The sequence below is a fragment of the Diabrotica undecimpunctata genome, chromosome 10 (assembly GCF_040954645.1).
Source record: "Diabrotica undecimpunctata isolate CICGRU chromosome 10, icDiaUnde3, whole genome shotgun sequence".
NCBI classification, from domain to species: Eukaryota; Metazoa; Arthropoda; class Insecta; order Coleoptera; family Chrysomelidae; genus Diabrotica; species Diabrotica undecimpunctata.
In genome coordinates this window covers 38,811,043-38,837,349 of record NC_092812.1, presented here as the reverse complement: position 1 = coordinate 38,837,349, position 26,307 = coordinate 38,811,043, and the positions used below count along the sequence as shown (strand labels likewise).

The window sequence follows — 26,307 nt, the reverse complement described above, 5'->3', positions numbered from 1 at the left end:
ACAGCCGGTACCACCGAGGATCCACTACTTTGGAAATCTGCTGCAGCATCCTCTTTTTCTGAAAAATCAACACAATAGCTCCTGAGAGCCGCACTTCACGCTTCCAAGCTTGTTTCAAATTTTCTCTGTTTAGTGTAACTTTCATCTCAGTAGAGATCAGGCCGCTTTGACTCATGGGGTTCACAGACTACTTCAGGGAATTTAAAGATTAAAATATTCCTGAGTTTTTCTGGTGTAGTGGCAGGTTCGAATCTAGTCACATGCAAATGAATTAATCTAGGGACAATCTGTATAGTACAATCATTTTCGTTGTTACCTCCAACAACGAAACCTGAATTCTTCTCTGTATTATTCGGCCGTTCACTAAGTTGTTGCATTTCAACCATTTTATTGTGTGCAACTGCATTGTGTATTGCAGATTTTATTTCTTGGGAATTAATTCTATTTCGTGTAGAGGTACTCTTAGGTTCTTCATTGTTTTTATTTTTATTTGTCAACTGTTGTTTGTTTATATTTGCTGGCATCTGACCATGCCCTTGACCAGCTGTTTTGTTGGCATAGTTGACTTCTTGAGTGGTCGATTTACAAACAATGTTTTTGTGTTCATTGTCGTTAATGACATCTTCTACAACAGGTTTTTGTTGGACATTTTTATTATCAATAATTGTTAGAATATGTGACGTTTTCTGCGATATGGTATTGGAATATTTCAATAAAATGTAGTTTTCCTGTAATAATTTATTGTTTTCTTGCAACATTTTATATTTTTCTTCCATTTCTCGGATTATTCGATTAAGAAGTTGGAATTTCTCGTTCACTCTCCGTAGTAGTTAACGTACCATTTTCGTTGTTAGAACTGGCACAGTTTTTATCATTTTCAGTGTCACAGCACTTACGAAACCTTTCGATTACAAATTCTAGTTTTTTTACTTTAGCACAACTGTTGTGAAATATTTCACCGTACTTTATGCACTGAATGTTGTTAGTTGTTTTTGTTTTACAACATTTAAACATGCGCTTAAAATTGTCGTCTTCGTCAGTCGGTGCCATCTTCTTATGTGTTGTGTTGTACTTATTCTATGTTTCGTTTATCTAATGCTTATTTAAATTATCATTTGTTATTTTTAGCACGACTGAATGATGCCCGATGTCCTCAGTTGGATTCTGGGATAGAAAGAGTTCGTACTGATCTCTTAATTTTTATAGATCCAAATTGGGAATACAAAACAATTCAACCTATATTATCGTAAGTGGCTGAACACAAATCTATTTACAAAAGTCAACAGTACTACAAATAAGATTTATATTTTTTTATTTATTTATTCGTTTAATGCATATGATCAAAATGAGGACTAAAGTGACATATGCAAGATTTATACCGATTATTAAACATATTTACTTAAGAGTCGGTTTTCTAAGTGGTCCTATTTTTGAGTCAAATAGCTTAACCCGGTATCTGGTTTTGATGCTATCAGGCAACATCGTCGTTATAAGCTCTTAAATCAATTTCTACTTTATATAGCTGTTATGTGACAATGATAATTGTAAGCAACAAGTCGTGTTAGTTATATAAAACTGGTGGCGACATCTAACATTCAATAGAGATATTTGAAAAAAATAATTTTACTAGAGAGGATACCAGTAGAGACCTACGTGTAAGTGGGTGTGTCATAATTTTTATTATCAACCGTTTGTTAGGAGTACTATGAGGTTGAATTTTTATTTGGTATATAAACAAAGGTTGTTTTAGTGTAATTATCTGCTATTTTTTGCTGTATACGGTAAGTAATGATATTATTTTGTTGAACAAACATCATGTGGCTCTGAAGCAAGATTGTCAGTTTAGTAATTGACTTTTTTTTTCAGTATAAGATTTCAATATGGAAAATTTAAATGAAATATCAACTACCTCCTTTTATGGAAAAAAGACCAAAATGTCGTGTATTGTTCCTGTTAACCCTGATCTCTCTGATTTGTCTGATATGGAGAAGTATGATGAAGAAATTGAAAACATCAATATAAATGAAATTGCCGCAGAATCAGATGAAAATGATGCACCTTATAATCATCAACTGCTAACTGAAGAGGAGACTAATCAAACAAATGAAGAAGGCGACCATGAAGAACCACCAAGAAAACGTAAAAAAGTAGTGGAGTCAGTAAATTATAACTGGTCTGAAAGTGACATAGAAACATAGAAAATAATGCAGTAGAGGTAGCCTTGCCTCTTGAGTATTTTACGAGGTTTTTTTCACTAAATCTAATAGAGAATATTGTATACCAGACGAATTTATACAGTACTCAAAAAACTGGATTAAGTGTCAACACAAATACTTCCGAAATAACTTTTTCTCCATTTTGATTTTTATGGGGGTAATACAGCTGCCAGCCATAGAAGATTATTGGGCTACTTCTTCAAGAATTCCTCTTGTTGCTGATGTTATGTCCCTAAAAAGATTTCAAAAACTGAGAACACTGGTTCATTTCAATGATAACTTAGAAGCAACTTCAGAAACGAAAGACCGCTATTTCAAAATTCGTCCCCTCTTAGATCATATTTCTACAAATTGTTATAAGTATCAGTTCGAAAACCAATATTCCATAGATGAGGCTATGGTTGCATACAAAGGTACATACAGTGGCAATTTACGACAATACATACAAAATAAGCCTCATAAATAAGGTTACAAGTTCTTTGTAAGGGCAGGTGTTTCAGGATATATTGCCGATTTCATTCCTTACCAAGGAGCTTCGACATTTTCACAACTACAGGAAACTATCAATCAGATTTCTGAAGAAGAACAATCCTTGGGTGTCGGTGCATCTTCAGTGATTGCGCTATGTAAAACATTGGATGACCCCCAGAATTCAATAATTTTTTGTGACAATTGGTTTTCCAGTTTGAGACTATTTGATTACTTGAAGGAAAAGTATAATATCCTTAGCTTGGGTACTATTCGTTCAAATAGAATAGCAGGTTGCACCTTGGATACTGATAAGGTTTTGCTAAAACGTGGCAGGGGTTCCTATATTTATAAATTCGATGAACAAAAGAATATTATAGTTGTCAAATGGGCAGATAACAAATGTGTACTTCTTGCTAGCACTGGTTGTGGGATTGAACCAGTCAATCATGTACAAAGGTATTCTAAAGAACATAAAAGAAAAATAAACGTGCCATGCCCAAATCTAATCACTCAATACAATAAACACATGGGTGGAGTGGATAAAGCTAACTCTTTATTGGGTCTTTACAGAAGTCCAACTCGTAGTAAAAGATGGTACTTTCCAATAGTTACCTGGCTCTTAGATGTCTGTATTATAAATGCTTGGATATTATATCAAAATGACAGTAAAGCCAATAATATAAATTTTATGCCTCTCAAGAAGTTTAGAATGGAACTAGCTAGGTCTTTGTCCAACACTGGAAAGAACAAAGTAAAGCGAGGCCGTCCATCAAGTATAGAAAATACAGATAACATTATTCGCCACCCTCTTGTTGTAAGACCTGATGATGCTACCAGAACAGATGCGTTTGGTCACTGGCCACTTTATACCGCTAAAGGAAGATGTAGATTTTGTAAAACTGGCTATACAACTGTGCAGTGTGAAAAGTGTAACATGCGGCTTTGTTTAACACCGAACAAAAATTGCTTTTTATCATTCCACCGTTAGAATTAGGCCTATATTTATAATTTTTTAGTCTTAGGTACTTTTAATTTTTTTATTAAATCAATAAAATGTCCTTTCGTTAAACAGTTTTTTATTTATGATTAACAAAATTTTGAGATCTTCATTAGTGAAGTTATCAGTATCAAATAGTGTTTCTTGACTGGCAATGTTGCTTGTAGGCAACGGATTCAAAAACCACTTTCCCCTATCTCCTTCCGGTTTTTTTGTACCACAGTGTGTTTTTGAGAGTTATATAAGATTATATACACAATAAAATAATTTTGCGACATCTATTTTTGGTGTTGCCAGATACAGGGTTAAATAAAATATTTAATAAAATAAAATCTTTCAACAAGTTAGTAAGTAGGTAACTATTTTCGTTAAAAGACAAGTGCAAGCCATTGTTAACACATGTTTCGGTAAAAAAGCGTTTAAATAAGCTTTGGCTTCTTGCTTCAGGATTCTTCTAATTAAAAGGAAAATTAACAATGGCGCAGTGGTTAGAGACTCAAAAAACCAAGCAGCAACTTTTTAACAGGACCTTCTCGACGCCTTGTCAATAAGAATAATAATACTTCCAGGAATACGAATTTTAAAAGTAAACAATATCACTTTTACCTCATTTTTGTATAAATAGTGTAAATTTAACATTCCGGCCGTAAGTACTTTAATTAAAAAATAAATCGAAATTTGCTACGATCAGACCATAAGAAAAATTCGAAAAATTGTTGCCGATAACTCGATTTATTGTATATTTAATTAAAGTACTGATTCACGAGGGCGCTATATGGCACATGTAATGATAGGGAGTTTTCACGAAGATGTAAAAAATCAATCTTGCCTTATTGCGTCTAAGCAATTTTTTCTACCGGAAAGTATACAATGCCATAACCTGTTAAGCGACAATGGTAACTATATGGTAAAGGTAGCACAGAACAGATATTCTAGCCCCAAAATTTTCCATATGTTAATGATTTGATAAATAATGTCAAAAAAGTTTAGAGAAACACTCTTTTGACTTTTTGTCTAGCTTTCGGAATTGTTTTTATCCTTTTTCAAGACACTGCAATATAGATAAAAAATGGGTAAATATTTACAAAATATCAAAATTCGTCAGTGCAACTTACTAGTCGTTGAGATTATTTACAATAAACTTTGACACTCAACATTAATAACAGAAATATAAAATATAATAATGGACAAAATACATTCTAAAAATTCAGGTAAGGATAGTAAAACTTAGTTTATTTCATGACATCTTTTAATGGTGTGTTTTAACTCTGATACATCAAGAACAGAAAGAAAAAACAATATGATTAAAATGTAATTAGGCGTTCTTAATATTTTATTTCTTTTCAAGAACCAAGAGCCCATATTGGGTAGTTTTAATTTTTAATTATTAAACCTGTCTTAAAGGTATGCAACCAGTTATGCACACAGGTATATTGTGACGTGGTAAACACAAAACAGATATACACGTCACAATATACCTGTGTGCATAACTGGTTTACTCGATACGAATTATTAATAAACGGAAAGTGTGACAAATTGTGTTTCTTTCTCCGTTTAATATTTTTTTTTCATTTCATTTTACTTTATTACACGTTTCGAACATTTTTACTTGATTTATATTTATAAGACGCTACCATTTTTCTTTATGAAACAAAATTCGAGTGACCAATAGAATGGTTACCTAAATTCAACATTTTTGGTGGGTTTTCTTACTTTTTGGATCTAATGATGCCAACGATAGTGAGTTTATATGGATTCTTTAATCAAACATGTGCTAGCTTTACTGACGTAAACCTGTTATCCATTATAATATTTCGGTTAGAGTTGTGGACAGTTTTGGTTGAAATATTTACAAAGTCTTCTTCAGTGGAAGGCCATTAGTTTTGGTGCTCTTCCCAGGATATGAGGGAGCATGTATCATATATTAGCTTTGAACGTCACATATCATAAAAAAATTTAGCCCGTACTTTAAAGGTTTGTTTGGTAGGTGTTTTCGGAAGGACAACGCCCGCGAAAACCAAGGATTGGTTCGTGAATTATCAAATAACTGCCTGGTTTGTAATGATGATGACAGTACTGATCTAACTGGCCTCATATTTCACGAATGGCTGCGAACTCATCTAGTTCTTTGCGGCTATGACGTGTATTTTTATCATCGAATCTTAGGCAATTTATCAATAATTTAAATCTGGCCTCACTCATTGCAGCTTTATTATTTAACCCAAAAAGGTTTTTTGTCAATTAATCAGAGAATGGCAAATGATTATCATTCATCGCTGCTTTCAAATATAAGAGACGAATCAATGCTTTTATCTTTGTCGAATTTGTCTGAGAAATAGTGGCTCTAGATTTTTTTTTACTTCAAAGATTTGATATTTATTTATTTGAGTGTTTGTATGTGCAATGGTAACGTCAATCATTGAGTCTGTTATAAACATACTAAATGCACCAAGAGTAGAAATAGCTGCTTTTGCCTGATCTTTAGAACCAGTCATTGTGTGAATTGCCCAGCCATGGCCATCTTTGCATTTAAGTCCTGTTTTGGATATGCATCTCTCTCTTTCTGATAAAACATATTTGCCAACGACATTTTTCACTTCTGCAATTTGATTTCTAAATTGCGGAATATCCTCTTGTTCCTCAGAAACACTCTTGTCACTTGTTGTTCATATTCTCTTTTATTGTATTTTAATTTTTTCTTCAATACATTGTCAAAACTTTTCTTCTTTGTAAAACATCTTTTTTTAACAGGTCCAGGTTCACAAAAACTGTCATCTGACGGTAAATATTCAGACTCTTTAAAAGATTCTTTAAAGTCTGTAAATTGTGCACTTTCACTTACCACTTTCGTCACTTGCATTGCCTTCCCTATCTTAAGCTCCTCTTGATGAATCTCCCGTTACGTTTAACCGTTATCTTGATTTTAAAGAAAAACTTTATTAACTCTAGAACAACAACGTGGAGTCGCCGATGACCGGTGAAAAATGTAATCGCTATGTACTCACGCGCTTCTGTACATACATCGCTTGTATTTCCAGAAAAACTTGCAGATGGTGATTGCGAATTTTCTATGGCATATTGGATATTCCAGGAGTTAACAGGTACGTCATACATAAACTAAATGTTAATAAACCACTTTCTCGATCAAACTTTCTAAAGGAGCTGTCGTTTATTTTGATTAAAGATTGTTTAAAAGAACGAATGTATAATAATCGCTTGCCAAGACAAATCTGCAGCAGTATCAAAGACGTTTTAAATTATAAAGATGAAGAAATAATAGAACAAAAGCCCCAAGGTTAAATGGGTCGCTGTGACTTTTGCCCAAGAAGCAAAAATCGAAAAGCCCGCGATAAATGTGAGCACTGCACGAAAATGGTTTTCGCCGAACACCGCCTGTGCATTTGCAGTGACTGCAAGTAAATTACTTTTTGTTTATAAAAGTGTATCCTTTGGTTTGTTATGTGTCATTACATATAAAAAAATTTGTTCAGTTGTTGCATTTTGTCAAAAAACTATCGTCAATATTTTTTTTATACTTTTATCCAGTACCACAGTTTTATTTTAAGTTTCTCATTTGTTATTTATGCAAAAACATTTATGTATAAAATTTATGAATATATATGTTTATAACCAAAAATATTAACAGTTTATGTAAAAAATAATGTACTTTTGCTATGCTTTACGGCCAGTTCTTTTGGAGTCATATACGACGCCACGTTGTTAGTATCTATCGTAACCCTACTTTCATGTTGTTGTTCTAGGGTCGTAGGTTCGTTTTTGTTTATGGGTTGGTCCTAATGACGTCACCGTCTAGGGTTTATTAGGCTTAGGACCTTAAATGTTGATTGTAGCACATAAAATGAAAGAAATCAAAATTGTATGAAATATAATTCTCTTCACTGCCGACAATTTAGTAGATATAGAATCACATATTAATAACGCATTCTACAACAACCAAAAATGTATTGCAATTTATTTTGATTTGCACAAAGCATTTGATATGGCTTGGCATCACAAGATAATTTCAACACTGGAATCATGGGGCTATCAAGGAAATATATTTGGTTTTATTAAAAATTTTCTCCTAAATAGAAATTTCAAGGTAAAAGTAAACGGTCGTCTATCTAATGTGAGATATCAAAAAAATGGTACACCCCAAGGCTCGGTAATCAGCCCAGAGCTTTTCCTTATAGCTATTAATGATATAATCAAATCAATGAACAAACCCATTCAAGCGAGATTGTACGGGGATGATCTTATAATATTCTTAAATGGAAACAATATACAGAGTATGGCCAAATTACTACAAGATCAACTTGATAAATTTATAGCATGGTCTAAAAGGAGTGGTTTTTAATTTGCTTCATCCAAAACTCGTTGCATCATATTCTCAAAGAGACCAAAACAGATAAAATAAATACCTACTTTAAAACTTGGGGGTCAGACACTTGAATATGTAAATACAGTTAAATATCTAGGTTCAATTTTTGATCAAAACTCTAACCTGAAAGGACCACATCAAATATATATCAGCTATATGTCAAAAAAGACCAAACCTCTTGAAATGTCTTTCTGATACGAACTGGGGAGCGGACGGTAGAACTGTACTCATATTATATAAAAATCTGATCCGCTCCAAGATCAATTATGGATGCCACGCTTACTCGTCTGCTTCAACAACAACTCTAAAAGTTTTAGACACCATTGAAAATAACGCTCTTAGAATAATAAGCGGTGCATTTAGAACAACCCCTATCTTAAGTCTTCAGGCCTAACTCGGTGAACTACCATTAGATTTAAGACGACAGGAATTAATGCTCTTATGCATCGAAGCAGTATATATATATATATATATATATATATATATATATATATATATATATATATATATATATATATATATATATATTAGGGATTCTACAGTATTCACTACCTTCCCTCGCTCAACCGTTTCCATCTCTCTCTGTTGTTCCATTCTCCATCGTTTAGGCCCCTCTTACTCATGGCGTCGTATACTTCGTTCCTTCAGGATTTTCGGGGTCGTCCTCTTTTCCTCCTTCCTATGGGGCTCCATTCGGTTATTCTCTTTATCCATCTGCTGTCGCTAGTTCTTCTTACATGTCCATACCACTTTAATCTTTTTTGTTCTATATATGTTAGTATGTCTGTTTCTATTGATGTTCTTTGCTTTATTTCGTCATTACTTCTCCTATCCATTCTTGTTACTCTGCAGCATCTTCGCAGGCATTCCATCTCTGTTGCTACTATCTTACTGCTGTTTTTCTTGTTTATGATCCAATTTTCAGCCCCATATGTCATAATACTTCGCACTAATGTTTTATAAATCTGCGTTTTTGTCTTCATATTTAGGTGTCTATCCCACCATACTGAGTTAAGTTGTCGGATTGCTGTTCTTCTTTGTCCTAATCTTTGTGTAATTTCTTCCTCTGTTGTTGCGTTTTTCGTGATTATATACCCCAGGTATTTGAATTTATCCTTTCCTTTGATTGTTACGTTGTCATCAATCTGTAGATCTATGTCTTCTTCACTTGTAGATAGGTACTCTGTTTTCGCGAGGTTAATATCTAGGCCAGCCTTGGTATATTCTTCTTGTAGTTTCTTCATCATGTAGCTGAGGTCGTCTTGGTCTTGTGCAATCACTACCTGATCGTCTGCAAAGCTTAACGTATATAGGTATTCGTTCCGTACCGGTACTCACATGCCTTCGCATTTTCTTTTCCATGTAGTCAAGGCTTTTTCTAAGTATATTTTGAATAGGATTGGAGATGTGGAACAACCATGCAGGAGCCCTTTTGTTGTGGTGAAGTCTCCTATGATTCTTGTTCCCATTTTAATGGACACTTTATTTTCTTTATACAGAGCTTTTGTAGCTTCTATGAGCTCCGTCTGTATTTCTAATTTGTACATTGCCTCCCATAGTTCTGACCTTGGTACAGAGTCATACGCCTTTCTCAGATCCACAAATGCCAAGTGTATATCTCTATTTTTTGCTTTTTTCTTTTCCAGCAGTTGTTCCAGTGTGAATATGTGGTCTATGCATGATCTTCCTGCCGTGAAGCCTGCCTGATCCTCCCCGATTTTGCCTTTTATCGCTTGCTCTATCTTTTCTCGCAGTATCTTCCCATATAATCTTCCTATTGATGATATTACGCTTTTTCCTCTGTAGTTTTCGCATCGTTTTCTATCTCCTTTCTTAAATATAGATGTCATATATGCCTCCGTCCATTCCTTTGGGAGCTGTTCTCCATTTATGGCTTTCTGAAATATCCATTGTATCATCCGGTGTAATTTTTTTGATCCGTATTTTATAAGCTCAGGTGAGATGCCTCCAGGTCGCGGTGCTTTCTTATTTTTGATTGCTTTTATGGCCGTTCTCATTTCCCTATCTGTTATTTCTATTTCGTGTTGTGGGAATCTGCTTTGTCTTTGCCTGTTTTCTTTTCCAATGAATTGTGGTCTTTGTTCTGTTAATAGTTCCTTGTAGTAGTCCTTCCATTCTTTGTCCTGTATATTTCCCAATTTAATTTTTTCTTTTGAGTTTTGTTTCAATTCTCTCAGTACTTTCCATGACTCCGAAGTTCTTGTACCTCCTATATATGTTTCAATATTTAAGCAGATTCTTTCCCATTCTTCATTCTTTTGCTGTGTTATTTGTTTTTTCACTTCTCTATCTTTTTCTCTATATTCTTTATAAACTTCGTCGTTGTTTGTAGTCAGCCATTTTCTGTATAGTTGCTTTTTTTCTTCAATTATTCTTTTTGTTGGTTCATTTATTTCATAATAGTGCTGTTTATTTGTTATGTGTTCTTTTTCCCCAAGGGCTTCGAATGCTGCTTGCTTTATACTCGCCTTTATATGCTCGTATATTTCTTCGATGTTGCCGTATCTTAATTCTATTAATTTTTGGTCTAGACGTTGTTGGTATAGTTCTCTTATTGATTGTTCTTGGAGTAGTTCTATATTGTATTGTTTTTCTCTTATAGTGTTCAACGGTTCTTCTGTGGAGGGGGTCTTGTTATGTTTCCAATTAATGCCCATTTTTGCTGTCAGTAGTCTATGATCCGTTCCACATTCTGCTCCTATTTTGACTCGCACATCTTTAATCTTTATTGTGGTATCTTGTTTGATTATTATGTAGTCTATTATCGATTTCAGCTTTCGTGTTTCTTGCGTCCATGTATATTTATGAATATTTTTATGTCTGAAGAATCCATTGGTGATTTTTAGGTTGTTTAGTTCGCATAGTTCAATCAGACGTTCTCCGTTATCGTTTTGTTCATCCTCTCCAAATCTCCCCACTACTTTATCGTTTTCTTTCCTTCCGGTTCTGCCGTTAAGGTCTCCTGTTATAATTATCTCCACGTTCTTTTTAATTAGCTCTATTTGATTTTGGAGTTGTTCCGTGAAATGTTCTTTTTCTACTCTCGGAGAATCGTTTGTTGGTGCATATACTCCAAGTATCACTGTCTCTTTATCGTATATGTCTATATGCATTTTAATTATTCTCTCGTTGATTGGTTCCCATGTTCTAACCCTTTTCTTCCACTTATTTTTGATTAGTATTCCCACTCCTGCCTTTGCTCTACATTCTTTATTAACTCCACTCCAGCAGTGGATATGGTCTTCTATTGTTTCCGTTCCATTTCCTTTCTTTTTGGTTTCTGTTGTTACTAGTATGTCGATGTTGCTTTCTTTAAACTCTTTGATCACTTCCGTCGCCTCTTTGTTCCATCCTTGTATATTCCATGTTGCACATATGAATGTTCTATCTTTTCTCCGTTTCGATTTTTGGTTGAGTTTTGATAAGACTGGGTCTTCCAAACTCTTCGCAACATTGCCCCCTCCCCCCGTATCCGATGGGGCTTCCTCTATCAGAGGTATGGATTTCCACCCGGGGATGTGTTTTCGTATTTGGCTTTTTCATCTTGCGATTTTCGTTCTTCTTTCCCTTATGTTTTTCTGTGTGTTAGGTTGCTAATTCCTAACGCCACAACCCCCGTTTGGAGGACCTTTTTTTCAGCCGCCCATTCTGGATCAGACGCTGTTGGTTCTTCCGCCCTCTTGACCATTGTGACTTTTCCAGCCATCCTCTGCTCTCGAGACCGTTGACCGGTTTTCACCTGTACCCCAGGCAGGGACCCTCACAGGGTGCTATCAGCCGGGTCAGCTGAACCCTGGTTTTTTTTAGAAGTGTTACTCCTCTATCCCTCCTCTTTAATCCGGGCTTGGGACCGGCTGCATCGGTTATAGAGCTACTCAGTTCACCCCACACCAATCCAGGCAGAGTTATCGAAGCAGTACTCTTTGCAATATAACCAAACCATTCGTTGCTCGAATATCCAGCACGCAAAAACCCACATTTTCTTTTACGAAAGATGCAGAAGAATCATAAATGAATTAAACCTTAAATTCCCCGAAATCTATCCTAGCCAGATGCCAACTTCCCCTTCTTGGTTAATATCTTCTCCTCACATAAATTTGGATCTATTATCAGAAAATAAGAAAGAAAGCAATCGTCATCTAATTAATTTTAAATATCAAACCTTAATCTCTCAATTTTTTTCCTTCAATAAGTTTTTCACAGATGGATCTAGAACAGAACGTTGTGTAGCATCTGGCTTTGTAACAAAGGATGAAATAAAGAAATATAAACTAGCGGAGACTAATACTATTTTAATAGGAAAACTCTTTGCAATATATAAAGCCATATGTCACGTTACAAAATGTCGTAAAACTAACTTCTTAATAATTACTGACTCACTAGAACCGTTACTCTAGAAATCATCTCAAAAATCTAGTCTTCCCATCCTGTGGCCAAACTCATTAGACAAGAATTGCACAACCTTAATCACTGAAACATTGCTTTCCTGTGGGTGCCATCTCATATTGGAATCACGGGAAACGATCTGGCGCATAAATATGCACGAGAAGCCTTAGAGGACACAACTAACGAGTTCTATCTAAAAACTCCAGCGACAGATCTCAAATCATATTTCCACAGCACAATGGTTAACATATGGAGTAGCTGATGGCACAAAAACAGGCAAAATTACTTGAGATAAAACCAATATTGACCATGGCAAGTAAAACCATGGTCTGATAGTTCCACCAATCGTTTTTCTCAGGTTATCTTCACACGACTGCGGCTTGGTTATAGTCGCCTTACGCAAGGGCATCTGATGACAAGGGATCCCCAACCGGAGTGTTATGCTTGCGAGACCCCGCTAACAATAAAACACCTTCTAGTGGAGTGCCCGTTACACAGTGCGGAAAGATGTAAATTCGGAATCCCGGAGAATGTGAGAGAACTATTCTTAAAGTGCGGTGCCAAAGTGATTATCCAATATCTAAAAGCAATAAACTATTTATACAAAATTTAATTGTTACGCTATTCAATTATTGTTAATTCTTTTTCTTTTTTCGCTAATAGCCTTACAGGCTGATGCGAGTTTGTAAATAAAAAAAATTCTCTTAATTTTTGTTAATGTACATTTATTTCGTAAAGTTAATAATAAATGAGATAATTCAGTAATTATACTTTGTCACTATTTTCCCACGTAACTAATATATGGAAAATATGGAGCGCCCGAAAAACGAACGAAATACGAAATACGAACTTAAAATTTGATTTCAGCAAAAAAATTAAAGACATCAAAATTATATAAATTATAATATATATATATATATATATATATATATATATATAATATATTATTAAAGGAGATAATTCAATAATTATACTTCCCTCTCCTTTTCACTATTTCCCCCCATAACTCGGCAAATATCGACCGCACGAAAAAATTTGTATAGAAGAAAGTAGGAAATTGGAATTACAACAATTTAAGTCCGTATCATTTTGTCGAAAAGTTTCAAATGGCCGAGATATGGAACTAAACCAATTCCTGTATAACCAATCCCCGCAAGGTCTTCCGCTCATGCCTTTACCGCATTCGTATGACCTCAAATATTGATTTTAGCAAATAAAAATGAAAGATTAAAATTGTATAAAATATAATTCTTTCGATTTTTGTTTATGTACCATTGTTGAGAGCACGAAAAAAATTGTAAAAAAGAAATTTGTAGGAAATAGCATTTGCAACAATTTCAGGCCTTCTTTTGTCTAACAGGTAACAGATATTGAGCAAAAACGATTCTCCTTTAAATTCAAGATGGCAGCTAACGCAATGGTTGGATTCAGTCTCAATTTTAAATTTACACTTTTATTTTTTACCCAAAATTTCATATAATTACGCAAATATGTGCGATTATTGTTATAAACTCTTGTACTTGTGAATCCGCGCTCGCTGTGCCGAGATGCAAGTGGTTAAGGTGACCTCATATACTAATGACTTTATTATTTATATTATACAGATTGAACGAATTTAAAACGGAACATACAATTTAATATATGTCTGTTTGAACTGCATTTGAAATAGTGGACCAGTATAAAACTTGGACAAAAATAAATCCATACCCAGTGATAGACATTGTATAAAATATCGTTCAACTATCTGTCTCCTTTAAAGGAAAGAGGAGCTTACCTAATAGTCGGAGAGATAGAGCCGAAATTTTGGAATGATCAGTAATATGACATTTCTCTATTGGAATATATTCATTGTAACTGGGTTAAGACTTTGCCTTACAGGCGGACGCCCCTCGTGGTACAGGGGGTGGCTATACAGGGATGAAGTTGTAATTTTTTTCTGAAAAATTAACGATCGATAATATGGCTGAAAATTTGCCCAGAGTAAGATCTTGGTATAACTAGACGAAATCCCAAAGGGCGGACGCGAGAGTGGATACATAAGGGGTGGCGGACAAGGGTGAAGTTGCAATTTTTTGGGGAAAAATTAACGATAAGTAATATGTCCGCCATTTTCACGGATCATTATTTAGCCCCTAAAAACTCTAAATCCAAAAGAGTGGACAGCTGGGTTGGTACAGAGAGCCATAAAACGGGGCCAAATGTACCACTTGCCTGCGCATTTTAGGTCTCGGTAACAATTTTCAAACTGATTTTATTATGATATTTTTATACCGATTGATTTGAAAATTTGTATGCTCACTTCTGTTACTATTCTGAAAAGCGTCAAGTAGAGTTTTCCTCAAAATTTTCCAAAAAAATTTCCGTAAATGAAAATTTGCGTAATTTTTTGAGGTAAAATCTAATTTGTAGAATCTTTTCGATTTTCTGTCAGTTGTACCATGATTTTTTTCCAAAAATATTCAAACGATTTTTCCGATAAGAAAAAAAAATTTAGAAAAACTTTAAAAATTTCGTCATTTTTCATAAAAATATCACATTCATTATCTGCTTCATTTTCAATCACTACTTCTCGAACTGATTCTGGCATCTAAGGTCCAATAAACCATTTGAATTTATATGTTTCATCTTCAAACTCCCAACCATGTTCTTCAACAATCAATTCTGTTGGTACTTTTTTATGAGCATTTGTCCAAATATTTGAAATATAATGAGCTCGCAGTAGATGTTGGTGTAATTCATCTTGACATGGTTGTAAGCTTGAAGCATCGAAATTTTTTAGTTTTTTTTTAAAAAGGCTCGTTCACATCATGCAACTTATACTGCCGGTTAAATAGTGAAAATCTGACATCGTTTACTTTTCTTTTTGGAATTGTTCTCGTCAGTCCTGTTTCATATAAGTGACATATGAAAGTTTCTAAGGTTTCAAAAACTTCATTACAATCGAAGTCAGTTTCACCAAGTTCGATAAAAGCATCTTGATACTTATTACATTTAGCGCATGCGTCTAGAATTACTGATCTAAATGGAACGCGCATCATTATTATTTTAATATTTTAAAATAATAATGATGCAAAATTAATGTCCAAATAGAATTGATAAAATTATAATTAACCAATGAAAAAAAAATTAAATCAATTTGAAAGTTAAAAAAAAATATTGAAAATATCTACAAAGTAAATTTCAAAACTTAAAAAATTGATAATTCCACTATTAAATTGATTTTTATTAATAATTATTTGTAAAATGTTAAAGGAATTCTACAAATTGAATTTTACCTATTGATAAATAGAAATAATATATTTTGTATTTGATTATTAATGTAATAATAAATCAAATTTTTCTTATATCTGAACAACCATTATTTATGGAATATAAATTTATATACCTTTTTATTGTAATAAAAAATAAGTAAAATTACTATTTGTTATACCAAAAATATTTAATAGTTAACATTATAAAATTACTTTAATTTAATAAAATATCAAACATTTATTCAATTAAAAATTAATTCGTAAAATATTTATATTTAAGAAAAAAATGTGATTTGTAAAGTAAATATGACTTTAGTTAAAAAAAAACATTATCGTAATATCATTTTAAAACTACAAAATATTCTATAAAAAATTCAGACGATGACGTAGAGTTTTTTTTTCTTATCGGAAAAATCGTTTGAAAATTTTTGGAAAAAAATCATGGTATAACTTACAGAGAATCGAAAGGATTCTGCAAATTAGATTTTACTTCAAAAAATTAATTTTTTTGGAAAATTTTGAGGAAAACTCTACTTGAGGCTTCTCAGAATAGTAACAGAAGTGAGCATACAAATTTTCCAATCAATCGGTATAAAAATATCATAATAAAATCAGTTTGAAAATTATTACCGAGACCTAAAATGCCCAGGCAAGTGGTACATTTGACCCCGTTTTATGGCTCTCTGTACCAACCCAGCTGTCCGCCCTTTTGGATTTAGAGTTTTTAGGGGCTAAATAATGAGCCATGAAAATGGCGGACATATTACTTATCGTTAATTTTCCCCAACAAATTGCAACTTCACCCCTGTCCGCCACCCCTTATGTATCCACTCTCGCGTCCGCCCTTTGGGATTTCGTCTAGTTATACCAAGATCTTACTCTGGGCAAATTTTCAGCCATATTATCGATCGTTAATTTTTCCGAAAAAAATTACAACTTCATCCCTGTATAGCCACCCCCTGTACCACGAGGGGCGTCCGCCTGTAAGGCAAAGTCTTAACCCAGTTACAATGAATATATTCCAATAGAGAAATGTCATATTACTGATCAGTTCAAAATTTCGGCTCTATCTCTTGGACTATAACTAAGCGATAGGTGGTTTGACAGCATAATAACTGCTTGTGTAGTCTAGTTTTCACAGTGATTCTAGACAACCTATTTGGGTGGAGTTTTGACTTGTTCTTGAATGAGTTCAGAATCCAGCAGCCCGCTGAAGTATTGGATTTTTATAATATAATTATTTGAGAACCTTTTGTTGGCCAACCACCTAGAGCGGAGTTGAGCCGAAATACATTGATTTCGTATGTTCCGTTTTAAATTCGTTCAATCTGTATAGTCAAATATGATAAGTTCAACTTGTGTGCGCAATTTTTTGATATTGAAAATTTCAGTACTGTAGATTTTGCTAATTTTTTTTGCAAATTATGGTCACAGATTTGAACTTACCGAATTGAATTTACCGAATTGTTTTTTTAAGGTATATTTTGGATAGCATCGATGTTAACAAATTTGGTTCAAGATATACATTATTTAGTGGAGTAGATGCTTCTAATATCACTAATACTAGTACATCATATTTATTGGAGTTCCATAACAGTTATAATTTGAGTGTTCATGAAAATCGTAAGTATTTGAGATTTTTCTTTTATTATTATATTTCTGAAACTATTTTTTGTGTCATTTCTATGTTGTATACAATATTTAATGAGAATAAACTACAATTTTATTTGAAAATACGGTATATTTGACATTTCGACTTTCTTCTCGGAAATCGTTACCAAAATAAAAATGAATCAAATTATTTTGTTTTGTTACATATTTATTAATAACTAAAACTTTAGATGTAGCTTGGTTGTCTTAATCAATACATATTTTGGCTGAATTCAGGCAATTTTCTGGCGAGTTCAACTGGAAATATTGTAGGGGTATTGCCGAAAGCTATGACAATATGGTGTTAGTAATCTCTATTCGTTATCCTCCTAATCAGTATAATACGTGACGGCAACTCTTGTGATTTGTGCAATTTCGTTTCATGTTAACTCTTTTATGATAATATTTAATATGAGTTATAAATCTCGTTACGGCAGCAATAATATACTCCAATGACGTGCTATCTATTACATGCCCTTTCTATATTTATGAGCGCATATAATGTCACTTATTTTGAGGATACGGCCATTTCAATATCTTTTTCAAATATTTCTTATTTACGTGTTTAGTATTTTTTCCATACATTTAGAAGAAAGACGAATATATTAATAGGTTCTATGACTTTGTCGGTCTAAGAATAAAGAATACCCTAAAGTGTCGTTATTCTTTTGGACTATAGATTAAGCTAAAACTCATCTTGAGTATTTTATCCATTATGAGGCATTACTATATCTAGGCCCTTATGTAGCAAGGCTGGAAATATACCATCCTCTCTTAAAGATTTGTGGACTATAAAATTATTGATGACCTATTCAATTCTGTTTTTTGTGAAGATTTTACCAGCTTGATTCTTTGATGATCCTAATGATCTGTATGTAAACTTACCGTTTTTTGGTTAGGGTAAACTTACCGTTTGGTTCCAATATTATTCTGAGCCGGCCTGTGACTGTGATTCTAAGCTCTTTAGTACTCCTCATATGACGTACTGGGTAGACAAGTTCACATCCCATCGGGTGTTATCGGAGAGCTTATATTTAAGAGATCTATCGAACTCCCAAAGACTTATAAAATATTTAAAGAAATATGTACAATAAGCTCTCAGACAAAGACAAATAGTGAAACATGTAAGTAAAATATAATGGACATGGAAAGGTAATGTGCCGAGAATATCGAACGATAGATGGACTAGAAGAATATTAGAATTGCGACCACGAGCAGACAAACGTAGCAGTGGTCGACCACCGACCCGTTCACCGACCCGTTGGAGCAACGACGTAAAAATAATTGCTGGAAACTGGATGATGACAAACCAGAATCGCGAGACATGAAAGATTTGGGAGAAATGCAAGCAATAGAATGTCCAATATAGTTCAAGTGGACGTTTTGAGATAGCTTTTCTGACTGCTGAAAGGTCTAGCCGGTTCCTCCTGCTTCTCTCTGTTGTGGGCTTAATGAATTAATTCATTTCCTTTAGTGTGGGTCCAATCTCTGATGTTTCGTAGCCAAGATTTTTCTTTCGTCCTATGTCCCTTTTACCTTCAATCTTGCCTTCTAATATTACCTGGAGCTGCTCAAATTCCCTATGGCGCATTATGTGTCCTAGATATGACGTCTTTCTAATTTTGATATTATTGACGAGATGAGGGCGTGTGTTCATTGCTCTCAGTATTTCTTCATTCGTAGTTCTGCTGGTCCAGCTTATTCTTAGCATTCGGCGGTACATCCACATTTCAAATTAATTTAATTTGTTGACGTCGTACTGTTTTAATGTCCAGTTATCACAGCCATATAGTAATAGAGACCCTACATAACACTTTAGTCTTCTCAATCTTATTAAGACTGATATCTTGGGGTTACAGAGCATTTTACGCATATTCATGAAACCAGATCTTGCTATTTCAATGCGTCTTCCAATTTCTTTTGAGTGGTCTAGTTGACTATTTAGTTCTCTGTCCGGGTATATGAAGCTTTGGGAACTCTGAAGGGTGATACCATTTATTTGTATGTTAGGTTTAACTTGTTTATGGGGGTTTTTGTGGAATACCAGAATTTTAGTTTTGGAAAAGTTAATGTCCAAGCCCAGCCTGTCTAATGTCTAATGTCTTGCCGGTTAAGATAGTAAAAAAATGCCCCGATGATATTTTAAAAATAAAAATTCCATGATGCTCAACATCAAAAATTACTCGCACAGAAAAATTTTTAGACTTCTAGACCCAAATTTCACCTCAAAAAAAAATCAAAACGTATTTTTTTTAAGATATCTTCAGTTCTAATCAGCATAGAAACGACTGTTTTTTAATTTGTAGGGTTTTTGGTTCCCTACAATAGTTCCTCTAGCCATTTAATATGACTGACTACGCATGCATTAATTGTTTTTAAATATTTTATTATAGATGCTATTTTATGAGCAGGTTGTAAAAAATAGGAACATTCAAAGACCGCATTTAGTTTTTAAAGAAATTTACTGTTTAAAAAAATAAAACACTTAAATTTTTTAAAGATGGCCATTTATAATCACTTCTATTTAACCCTCAACTAGCGTGGTGAATATTTTGTGCGTAAACGGCGTTCTGACATCCCGGGGACCGCGTATGTAACAATTAAAAACATGCATTATTGAAGAAGAAAAGCTAGTTTTTCATTTTTAGTATATTATATTAAATATAATTAACCATTGTATACAAAAAATAAATTGTTTTGAAAATTTCTGTTAAAACATATTTTCTGAAAATATGAAATTCATACATATACAAAATGTTGAATGACAAATAAACATAAAAATGCTACTTATGAAAAAAAAACTAAATAAACTAAAAAACGTGCACACGTAATTTACGGGTCATTTTGCACTTCGCTTTCCGCACAATCTAGGCAAAATTTTTTAGAACACTCTAAACAAATCGGTCTTTTGCAAGAAAAACACAGATATGCAGTTTTCCTCTTCTTTTTCATATTATGAAACCGTTCTCTCATATATGGTTCAATCAACTGTTTAGCAACACTCTTCATTAATTCCATCCTAGTAATAATGTCTCTATCACGGTGTGATTGATGTATGATAAATGAATTTGTTGTACTCATGTCAAAAATTCGGCGACTTGAAGAATAAACACTACATTTTTGATCCATTGAATCAACGCCACCTTTAGTGTTGTTATAAAATACATTTATTTCATCTTTCTCAGTAAACGGATCTGTTTCTATCGCATGATGAGCGGAAGAAAGAAATAAAACTGCCTAGTTTTTCTTCGGCAAGTGTGAAAGAATTGTATAATCTTTAGTAAATCCATAAAGTGAAGAACTCACGTTTCTATTACGTGAGGGTAAAAATTCATTAGGAACTTCCCTTTTATTTTTTTTATTGTTCCCACAAGAGTGAGACCATTAGTTCTAAGAGTTTGTGCTAATTCCATTGATGTATACCAATTATCTGTAGTAACGTTACGATTACTGCCAAATATTGGTTTGCACAATCTAATAACAGCTTGGGTAGTAGGTATACCATATTATTTTTTTGCTTCTGAGAGTCCAATACTATCACTACCCTTACCACAATATAGATATGTGTTATAAATATAACACGTTCTGGCGTCGGCAAGACATTGATTCGTATATCTCCCTCTTCTTTTTGTTTTGTTCGGTTTTTAAAATTTTTATGTTTTCGAAGTCAAATTTATGCTTCTTCTCATTTTCATGTTTTATGAGCGCAGTGACGTTGTTTTTGTCATATTTGTAAGAACGAATTCTGGATTGAAGCAGTTGACTGGTTTGCCCGATATAGACAGCTTCACAGTTAATACATGATATCTGAATTGTATATTTGACTAGAAAGATCAATGTGTAAAAGCGGAATATTAAATTGGTCGCCTATATTGATACATGTAAGAACCTAAACGGAAGTACAATATCTATAATGACATAATATAGCCACTACTGCTCAAATAAACTATTTTAAATTATCACAGACGTGCTGGTACAATGCAAAAATGTCACTATTTAACTAACACTTTTGATCAATAATCTTGACCAATTTCATAAATATCATATAAATTCTGATCCTCAATTGACAATTGACAAGCCGTTATACTCTTTTGGAGGTCAAATCAATAGGAATATTTTTATTTTAAGTTAATATAAGAGAGAAGCCAAATGTCACTTAAAATATGAGTCATAGCTCCGTTTAATTATAAATAACTGATTGTTGTTATAGCCGTGAGTGAGTTACTACTTACGACCAAGATTAAAACACGCATAATTTTGTAAACCATGTTTTCATAATCACCTTATTACACAATGCAAAATATATTAAATGTAGTTCTATTAGTCTAAAATAATATACTTTTTAGTGAGAAATTCTTTTGACTATTCAAAAGTATATGAAAAACTTGAATCGGTTGCAAAATCCAAACTAAACAACAATTCTTACACCGGTGGAGAGTCAACCATCATACTGCTGATAATAAAAAATGCACCAACTGGAAATCAAGCAACATTTGTGAACCAGAGGAAAGACATTATAAAACAGTTTCTACCAGGTACTTTTAAAAATATTAGTATTAATATTAATTTTTACCTTACAGAGATAATTATGACCTGATGATAATAATAAACCGAACAGTTAATAATAATAAACTCGGATGTGTGCTGACAGTAAAACAATACCTTCTAACTAGATTCTGAATTAAAAACTAGATCTTTTAATAACTGCATCCACGAATTAAAAATAAATTTCAGAGCCCCATTATAATCGTATTTTATTTTACAAATATGTATTTAAACTTAATCATTAATTGTTATTTACAAAAATCTAATGAGGATATTAGGGGAGCGCTAACAGCTAATTACTCTTTGCTTAGTAAACTAAGTAAAGTAAGTAAACAAAAATAGGTTATCGATAGTTTTTTTTTAATTTAAAATATCTTAAAGAGTTTTAGGTAAATCGTATTTAATTCAGTGACGATTGAACTTCTGGCACTGTTACACTAGCAAAATGAATCATTAATAAAATACATATATATATATATATATATATATATATATATATATATATATATATATATATATATATATATATATATATTGAAATGATTTCAATATGTTAAAAAGGATACAACTTAAATGGATTTTTTATATGAGTTTGTTGTTCATGAATTTCATGAAGCCATCACAATGTGGGTTCGACTCTGAAATAAAAGAGAGAAAAAGATTAGTAAATTGTTAAATAAATTAATTTTGACTTACCTGGTATAGTGTTAATAATTTCTGAATAGTATAGTTGCCTAGTGTATAGGTGAATCGTCTAAACCTTAAAAAGAACAAAAAAAGAAGAATTCTTAAAAAAATATTTAAACATAGAAATTTTAAAAAACGTCAGAAAATAAACTGTCAAGCAAGTCTGTGGGAGCTAAATTAATAGGGGTTTTGTTAAATAAGAAATTACAATGATGTGGAGATGAAAAGAATAAATTGTATTAGCATTGTAATAGAATAAGTTTTATATCTGAACATTTTTTTTTTATAAATTCCCAAATTAGATGTGATTAAAGTGATTATGAGAAATTAATGTGGATTGACAAATGTGTCAGAACAGGACAGTTTTATGGTTTAAAAAAATAGAAGACGAAAAGAAAAAGAACGTTGGTTGCTGTTAGCAACGGATAAGAGGTTTTTTGGGGAGGCCGACGAGGATTTTTCAACGAAGGGGAGCCCTGAAACTGTGGAATAGGTCGGGAGTTTTTTTTTTAACTCGTCTAATTAGAATTTTAGTTTTTCCACAGTTTCCACAGCAGAGATATCCAGAATTTGTTCCAGAGAGTAAGAGAAACAATTTGACTTATAAATTATTATTGGAGTACAGAAATGTCATTTAAATTGAGAAAATTAAAATTCATGAATTAACATAATTGCGATAGGCCTTAAAAAAATTGAAAATATTAATGATCATTAAATTAAAAATAGAATAGTACGTACCTTAACTTCCGAAGAGAGGATTGATATTCCAGTTTCACCGATTATTTTGCGAGTAGTTAGTTTTCTTTAAATAAATCAGAACTGTTTTAAAGTGAGGTTGGATAATAATTTTGGGGATCATTTGAAATTTTGATTATATTTGAATGCAAGTTAAAAGTCAGCGGAATAAAGTGTTCATTTTCTTTTTCTTTATAGTTCATTTAAACACTTTATAAAGTTGCAATATTTATTTAGTTTTTAGGTACTTGTAGAGAGTCTCCACATTTTGTAATAAATTTTTATTGTCACGACACTAAACCACATTAAGATTTATACGATTCCTATTTTTGTAAATTTTTAAAGGCAACCCAAGTTGCAGACGAATTTTATTGTTTATATTAAATTTGTTCAATATTAATAAATAACGTGCTTCATTTGGGTTAATTTATCAAAAGTTTAAAGTAAATTTTGGTTTAATTTCTTTTTGAACTCTACCAGGAGACTACAGAGTCGACGTCACACAGTGACAGATTGCTTAGAACACATAATTGAGCTAGCTGAGGTATATATTAAATTAAACAACGAACCACATATTTTAAAAATTACAACATTTATTATTAATAAAAATAAAATTAATAAAATACAACTTTTTTAATATTATATATATATATATATATATATATATATATATATATATATATATATATATATATATATATATATATATATATATATATATATATATATATATATATATATTAAAATTATTATACATCATAATCACATTACAATGCTCACCTAGTTTCTCACTTTTCAAATATTTTTGGCGGTCAGATTTTCAATATATATTACAAATAGACATTCTCAGCCTATTCTACCGATTATGGTGCAGCCTCCCTTATATAGTCATTCTTCATTTCTGCCCATGATTGTCTAATATTCGCTTTTCTGTGCCATGCTGTACATGCTTATTTCCTTATGTCATAGTCCCATCTTAAATTTGGTCGTCTTCTTAGTTTCTTGCCGCCTCTTGGATACCACAGGCTAATTCTAGTGGACCACGTATTGTCAGTTCTTCTTTCTAAATGTCCCACCCACTGCCATTTTAAAGATTTAATTCGGTTCATTACATCAGTGACCTTGGTTTACTGTCTGACCTAGTCTATTCTCTTTCGATCTCTCTTTGTTATATTTAGCATGCATCGCTTCATCGACCTTTAACATCACAGCATATAAGATCCAATAATGTAACTTAAATTCAAATTAGTAGGAGATAATGAAGAAGATCCCGAGTTAGAAATTAGAAACACAAAAACATGTAATGAATATAAATATCTCGGATCTATAATATCTAATGGAGGCACTACCAAAAGAGACATCGAAAACAGAACGCAGCAGGGAAGCGGTAAACATTCTAAACGCTCTACTATGGTCTAAAGATATTAGACAAGAAACGAAATTGACAATCTATCGAACCTTGGTAGAGCCTATTATGACTTATGGGGCAGAAGTTTGGCAGATCACAAAAAAGATAGAAAAAGAATAGAAGTAGTAGAAATGGATTTTCTAAGGAGAGCGTGTGGTGTATCCAGAAAAGATCATACAGGAATGAAGATATTAGAAGGAGGACAAATACTGTATATTCCAGTGCAGATAGAATTGAAACGAGACAACTAATGTGCTATGGTCACTTGAAGCGAATGAATAAAAATAGATGGCCAAAGAAAGCTTTAAATTACATACCACAACAAAGAAGAAGAAGAAGGGGAAGACCTTCAGTTACCTGTGGAGAAAATATACGGCACATAATAAGAGATAGAGCCATCAAAGAAGACGAATGGATGGACAGAAAACGATAGCGGTCGAAATGCGAGAAGCCGCAGAGGCTATAGGAACCTCGTTTATATATATATATATATATATATATATATATATATATATATATATATATATATATATATATATATATATATATATATATATTAAATTTAACTTAATAACATTTAAACATTTAACGGGTTTTTACCCAAATATTTAGTGGCTCAAAACATGTACACTTAGACACACTGGTGATGGAATATAGATTCCGAAAACGTTTTGTGATATAGCCCGATTGGGTGTCTTAATTCGATATCTTTTATAAAGGATATTTAAATAAATTTTTTGTGATACATCCAGCTACAGGGACTTAGTTGTTTTGTGGATTTTATTTATATTTCTTGTTATTGAAATTCACCCATCTGGTGATTCAGTTATTGAATTGAGGTAGGTAAGTAGGTGGACGAATTCCACCGAACATATATTATTTATTATCCACCCTTTTTCTTATCTTCTCTTTTCTTTAGTAATTTTACCTCTCTCCCTTGTTATCTATTTCTCTGTATTTTCTAATCTACCTTATCTTGTCTTATCTTTATTATTTCTTCTGTTGGATCCATTCCCGGTACCAAAAGCTAGTTTCGAACCCCCGACTCGCTCTCTAGCTGCCGTTCGTAGTGTCTCCATTGTTGACCTTTCGAGCACCATCCAAAAAAGGTTTCCGGGGTTATAGTATTTTGATAAAATTGAATGAAATATCAGATCATAACGACAAAGAAATAAATCTAGGACTTCATAACACTACATGAAGTTTCTGTAAATAACCTATATTAACTAATTTGTATTATTGCAGATGTCTCTCTCCTTGTTCTTGGATATGGATCAGCTGACGACTACTCATCCATGCTCATTAATCCTTCAAAAGATTTTATATCCTTAACAAGTACCACTAACGATAATGAACTTATGAACATTGGACAAAATGTTGTGGATGCAATTAAAAAAAGTAAGTTTTATTCAATAAGTTGTACAATTAAAAAAATTTCTTTGTTTTTAATAAAATCTAGTAACATTTTACAAATGTGACAAAAGAATAATTTTTTACAATCTGTCTTTACAATTTGGTCACGGAGACAAGGAGAAATTATGTAGGTTATCAGCAAAAAA

General features: G+C 32.7%; 1 protein-coding gene across 1 annotated transcript in view; it reads left to right on the top strand.

Moving 5' to 3' along the window:
• LOC140451934 (uncharacterized) overlaps positions 1-26,307 on the top strand; it is a 92,851-nt gene that overhangs the window by 48,529 nt on the left and 18,015 nt on the right. The window contains exons 6-9 of the mRNA XM_072545908.1: positions 1,129-1,246; positions 17,201-17,346; positions 21,720-21,908; positions 25,994-26,146. Of these exons, the coding sequence (XP_072402009.1) occupies positions 1,129-1,246; positions 17,201-17,346; positions 21,720-21,908; positions 25,994-26,146 (606 nt within the window). The remainder of the gene's footprint in view (positions 1-1,128; positions 1,247-17,200; positions 17,347-21,719; positions 21,909-25,993; positions 26,147-26,307) is intronic.